The 6,194-nt window shown below is 36.0% G+C and overlaps 1 protein-coding gene across 5 annotated transcripts; it reads right to left on the bottom strand.

Moving 5' to 3' along the window:
* Positions 1–313: 313 nt before the first annotated feature.
* Positions 314–5,933, bottom strand: LOC107855029 (probable protein phosphatase 2C 52). Of its 5 annotated transcripts, none has more exons than XM_016700012.2 (6): positions 5,589–5,933; positions 3,766–4,207; positions 3,343–3,687; positions 3,134–3,251; positions 2,825–3,048; positions 314–977 (listed from the first exon to the last, which is right to left on the bottom strand). In XM_016700012.2, exons 2-6 carry the CDS (start codon positions 4,024–4,026, stop codon positions 507–509), a joined length of 1,419 nt encoding a protein of 472 aa, XP_016555498.2. In that variant the 5' UTR covers positions 4,027–4,207; positions 5,589–5,933; the 3' UTR covers positions 314–506. The 5 variants fall into 5 exon arrangements, with proteins under 5 accessions (XP_016555498.2, XP_047271338.1, XP_047271336.1 ...); XM_047415382.1 differs by having other exon boundaries at positions 5,436–5,840; XM_047415380.1 differs by lacking the exon at positions 5,589–5,933 and adding an exon at positions 4,835–5,057.
* Between the last annotated feature and the right edge of the window lie 261 nt (positions 5,934–6,194).

Raw genomic sequence — 6,194 nt, forward strand, 5'->3', positions numbered from 1 at the left:
CAAGGATCTTTTGAACTCTAGCTAATAGGGACGCGAGATAACTCTCTCAGAAATCTCGACAAAATAGTCTCGTAAATTTGAAAGAGAAGGGGTGCCTCCTAACAAAGGCAGTCAGTGTCCAAGCGTGACTAGTTTAGACAACTCAAGTTGTAAGAACATGTATGGGGGTTGACGCTAACCTAGTACCAGAAGGTAAGGAAGTTGGTGACGTGATGACATGGAAGCTGCTACCGAAGCCCTAATGCTTCTTGTGAAAGAAACTGAATCATTCATGAGGGCTTAAATTTTTTTGGCACAGTGAGAAGCTAAAGAATACATAAACAATTACTGTATCTTAAAGAAGATATAGACTTTACAGTTAGATGAATGTCACTTTAACCCACTGAACAAAACCAAACCCCCAAATATATCATAAACAATACTAGGATATGCTGCAGCAAATTTATATATCCTTAAACTTTCAGAAAGGGATCTTATATTACAACAAAAATAATTCAACAACACGGTTAAGGTCTTGGCCTCTCTTCAGAAAATCTTGGAAGCTGAACCAGGGAGTTTACCCGAGTGACGCCTTCTAATCCTAACCAGTTCTGCTCTTCAGTCGGCACGGCTTCTTGATTTGCTTCTACTTCTGCAACAATTCGTTTGTAGGTGTCGTTCTCTTCAGCTGACCTGACGGTGAAGTTCCTCTGTAGAGATGGCTCGGAATTCTGTCCATCGTCTGATTCGGCAGCGTTACAAGAATGGTTGCTGTGAATTGTAGCAGAAGAGAAACATTGATCCTCGTTATCGGATTCAGAGTCCATTTTCCCATCCAAGAACAAGCAAACGACTGCACAATCATCCATCTTTGACGTTGGATATTTGGTTTTCCATTCGCGTGCAGCTGAATCAACCAGGATTCTGGCAGCTGATGCTCGTGTAGGAGCGGCTGACACTATCTCAACCACTTCCTCATTACTCAAGACGTCCCAAACCTGCATCCGTATAAATCTTAAAATTCAAACACAGTAACTGATGCCAATACTTTCTTTAGTATACAGTACCGTGCATTCTCATTCATTGTTTGAATAATTCTTATAAACGCTAACTGAAACCACCGAGGAGATTTTCCAACTATATTCTGCTTTTCTTCGTCTAAAGAGAGAAAAATGCAGCACTGAAACAAGACATTGCTTAATGAAGCAGAAGAATAGAGTAACAATAAGGAAGGATCATCTTCTCTGATCTACTCTACTAATCGAACTTCATGTTTAGAATTTCCAAACTTACAATTTCAGTAAAGTTAAAAGTATTTCTTATTTGATACAACTAGTGTAGCTCGTTTCATCCAGTTACCAGAATCAGGAAAGCCATTTCAAAATTCCTAATTATTAAAATGTCTAACAGGCTATTCAATAGAAAGCTGCCTTTGAAACGAACTGACATCTAAACTCACATTGACAAGTATAAAGGAAATTAGGATAGTCATGACAATTTGCAATTAAAGAAATAAAGAAGACATCTGAATAACTTAGGGATCGGAAAATCATGACCATAAAGTATACACAAAAGAGAATTACACTTTCTGTAGTTACGCCTGAAGCACTGGCTTAGTGCATATATTTAGAAAGATCCTATTACTTGGCAAAAAAGATAATTGCCCAGTCATTTCAGGATATGCAGCTCCAGAAGAGAAATAGAAACAAAATCAGTCATTTTGTGAGAAGGAAGAAAATTTATAGAAATTCAAAGAAGATCGTAAAAGAAATTCAACAAGCCGACCTTTAGTTAAGTGACAGGAATTTAAAGAAGCGTAAAGCATACAGAAGAGGAGGTCAAGTAGAACAGAATATTTTCTATATTTTTGGAAACCAGAACTGCAAAGGATTTATCTAAAGATTCTTAGCATATGATGTATGTGCAAGGCTCCTTGCCTCCGGCAACAAAACAGGAACAGTAATTGTCTTTATCTAGGCTAAACTCTTCATCGATCGGATATCTATTGAAGTCTAAAACATCGGCAGTTAAGCTAAGTGTGCTTGAAAGAAGTCTTGGCAAATCAGGTACTAAAAGTAATGACAGAACCCTCTGCCAATTGGATTCTACGTTAATACACCGAGCAGAACATACCAGACTCTAATGACCAGCAATATCTCCATTCTGTCCCCACTCCCCATACCAGAAAGCCCCAGAATAGACCACCTACCAGGATGACCCAATATCTTTTCAAAGTTCTGAAGTGACTTAACGCCTTTCGTTGGAGGACCAGATGTGAATACATGTCCTATCTACTAGATTCACAGAAAACCTAAACACCTCTTTCTTTTGCCAAACTGAGAAGGGCTTTGACCAGCCAACTTAACATAACAGTGACCAAATACCTTTATAGCGTACTTGCAAATAAAGGCACTTCGCACCTATAATATATATGAGAATATCAATTGAATGCCTTAGCTACATTGAAATATCACTGACACCGTGAACTTAAACTCTGAATTATTTGCTGATGGAGGAAGTTCAGTAGGCTAGATCATATATGCTGAATAATCTTTCCATTATTTGTCTTTTCTTAGGAAATGAAAAAGAAAATGAATTGTTAACTTCATAAAAAATTTCATAGTTTCCTCTTTCCCATTTTAAACAAGTCAAAAAATCCAAGATCACAAAGGTTGTGACAATGAGCAAAGTACAAATAGGCAGTTATTCAATTGAAAAAGTGGTTAAAGAAGTCGTACTAGAATTTATGATACAACTTGGCATGCTTAATTTCATTTCGGATTCAACTACATAAAATGATAACTGAGCTGGCAAATTATACAAAGATTTCAAGAGGGATACATACCCCATCAGAAGCTAGAACAATGAATTTGTCCCTTTCGGTAAGAATACGGTGAGAAAATTCTGGAACTGAAATCACCCCATATTCCTTCAAGCAGAAATCCCCAAATGCTCGAGCCATTGCTAAACCAGGGGCATCATCAAATGGAAGCCATACTCTCTGTACCTCAGGCTCATCTTGCAATGCAAAAACCCGACCTTTACATTTTTTTATCCTCTCAGCTTCCTCTGGAAACACAAAATCTATATCATCAAAGAGAATCCAGAAAGAGATCATATATAACATGAAAGATTAGCTATAATATAGACATACTGGGTAAGTCAGGCTTCAGATCAACAGTCAATTGAACTGCTACCATTGAATCATTACTGTCCTTAGATGCCAGGATTGCCCGTGAATCACCAATGTAGCCCATAAAAAGATTTGAACCCTTGTGACACAAAATATTAATAATAAGCTTAGATGAAAAGGGAATGAAATAAACTGCACGAGGACAATCATAACCAAAGGCAACTTGTTACCTGTTTCACTAGAGTGACGGCTGTGCTCCCACTGCAAAAGCAATCTAAATTAGGATGAGACCTTAGTTCTTTATCCATAGCCTTGTATGATTTAAGGAAAGCTTCTCTCCACAGGTAGTCCACTTTATCCTCCACCCCTCCATCCTTATCAGGATCCACCACATCCAATTTTGGATTACCACTGCAGCAATTCACAGTAGAGCCATTGTGCTTCGAGTCAAATGATTGCAAAAATGACGCTAGCTTCAAGGGAAGTGCATCCCTTACTTTGCGAGCAACGAGATGGCCATGTGGACCATGACCATCAAATACACCACAAAAGGTCACATCTTCAGCCATGAAATCCTGCACAGATACATAAAATTTAACATATCACACTGGGGAGATACAATAAGAGGCTCTAGACAGGCGAGCGCGACTTACTTCCCAGACAACCATGGCATCCTGGTTTATGCCTTTACGCCCTTGTTGAGTGAATATGCAAGAAGTCCGGCTCTTCCCATTTTTGAATATCCGATTAGGTATTGAAGACAAATGTTGCAATGTAGTAACAGGATCAGAAAAAGTTTTTCTAATCCTCTTTCGACTAAACATCCTTATCCCCAAACATTCAGGGGAAACTCTTTCGCTGTTGCTCCTGCTACTACAAGTACTATGACTGCTAGTAGAGACACAAACCCCCATTTTCTCAGACACACAAAGACACCATCTGATCCACAAGAAAAGAAATGTTCTTCCAGCAAATGAAACTGGATCTCATAAGGTTCACAGATTAGATTGTATTGTCAACTAAGCAAAAAACTGTAGCTCACAAGCATCCAACACAGCAAACAAGGTTCCCTTTTATCTTGGTCAAAAACTTCCACTGAACAACACAAGAAGAGATCAATTAATATAATAATTTATTCAATACTACATAACAAGACGGATAATGACTCAAATATGGAAACTTGACTAACTAACCAACACACAGATTAATAAAGATTAGCATGTGATTAATGAATATAATATAAATAATATGCTGTCTTTATCTTTAGTCATTCAATGGGAATCTATTATATAAATCAAATTTGAGAGATTTTATGCACCCTTAGTCTCCAATTAAATAATTAAGCTAAGAGAAAGAAAAACAGGATATTCTGAGAAACATTAAAAAAACACAAAAACAGGAATCTTGATGTGTTGAACAGCAACATAACACCCAATGTATTCTCACAGTCCATATCTCTAACTCAAAGGTCAGGTAGAGAGGTTGTCTCATGGCCCAAACAGTCTAGAAAAAGAAGTAACAGAACTACCAGAAACAATAGGTAGTAACACAGCTTAATGTACCCTTCAAATTTTTTAATCTGTCACCATGTTCACAAATCAAAACTTATCCACAAAATCTCCACTCCCAAAAATTATCAGAATTCAAGTTCCAAAATTTAGTATATTTCTTAGAGATCTTATAGGAAAGAAAACAAAGAAGAAAGATTTGAAAAAAAGTAACCTGAAAAAGAAAAAGTAACTGTACACAAATGTCAAAAAGATTCAGCCTTTCACCCAAATGTCAAAAATTGAGTCTTTTATCAGAGGATAAACAAAGTAGAAAAAGTGAACCAAAGATAGAGGGAAGATACATAGTTTGATAAAATTGAATTTTTGCACTAGTTAGTGGAGCAGAGAGATAAAGTTAAAGAATTCAAACAAAGTGGTAGATTTGTCGACACATGAATCCTTTTACGTAACCCCAAAAGCAAAACAACATTAGATCAAAGCATTATCACTTAAAAAAGTAGAAATCAACTGTCCGATGCACTAAAGCTTCCGTTATTCTTTTGGACCACAACGTGCACTCTTACCTTGTATTTCATAAACTAGAGGCTTGAATAAAAATCAAAATTCAAAGGATAGTTAAAATTATCAAGAAAAGGGGGAAAAATAGAACCCCTTTTTTAATGACATTAAGAACCAAGCGGTAGAATTATCAAGATCATGAAATGGGATTTCATATCAGGACTTTCACACAAAACATTGGCAACTGGAGAAGGCAAAAAAAAAAAAAAAAGAATGCAATCCGGCGTACTACAGCTCCTGATAGACAGTATTACTTTATATTTCTGCTGGAGACTATTCCCACCGTTTGAACCAAATAGACAAAAAGAAGGCAAAAACAAGGATTTTCTTGTTAAAGAATAGACTTTTAGTGTTGGAAAAGCTGAATTAAAGAGAAATACAGAGAGGGAGCTCATTAAAAATGGTACCTTCAACTTGGATCAAGAATGTGAATTGTGTATTTGCTCAATAGAATTTTTTGTTGGAAGAGAAAAAGGACAAGGGAGACTGAGAAGTATGGAAATAGATACAAGTTGGCATTAATTAATTTGCAAAAGCATGAAAAGAGAAACAATGAAGAGGAGAGGGAGGGTTCACTCTTTTGGCAACAAAATATAAAGGGCGTTTTTTAAAAAATTTCCACTCATTTGACGTGCGATACTCACATTGGAGCATATAATAAAACAATTCTCATCAAATATGATTTCTATTCTCAATTCTCATCAAATATGATTTCTATCAAGAATTGTGGACGGACGAATTATAAGAATCTATTATAGGTGGAAAAGAAAATATATTGTTCCTTAAATGCCAATTTATGTTAAATGCCAATTTATGTTATTTTGTTCAGATTTTATTTAACTTGGATTATAAATATAAACATAATTTATGTTTTTTGAAAGCTATATAAATATTATAAATTACAATATTTATAAAATAAAATATCTAAAAATAACAAATGACTCAAAATTTGCTTTGATTACTTCTAACCGCGGACCAAATAAAGAAGTTTGAGATCCGCGGACCAAATGGAG

The sequence above is a fragment of the Capsicum annuum genome, chromosome 7, assembly GCF_002878395.1.
Source record: "Capsicum annuum cultivar UCD-10X-F1 chromosome 7, UCD10Xv1.1, whole genome shotgun sequence".
Lineage (NCBI taxonomy): Eukaryota > Viridiplantae > Streptophyta > Magnoliopsida > Solanales > Solanaceae > Capsicum > Capsicum annuum.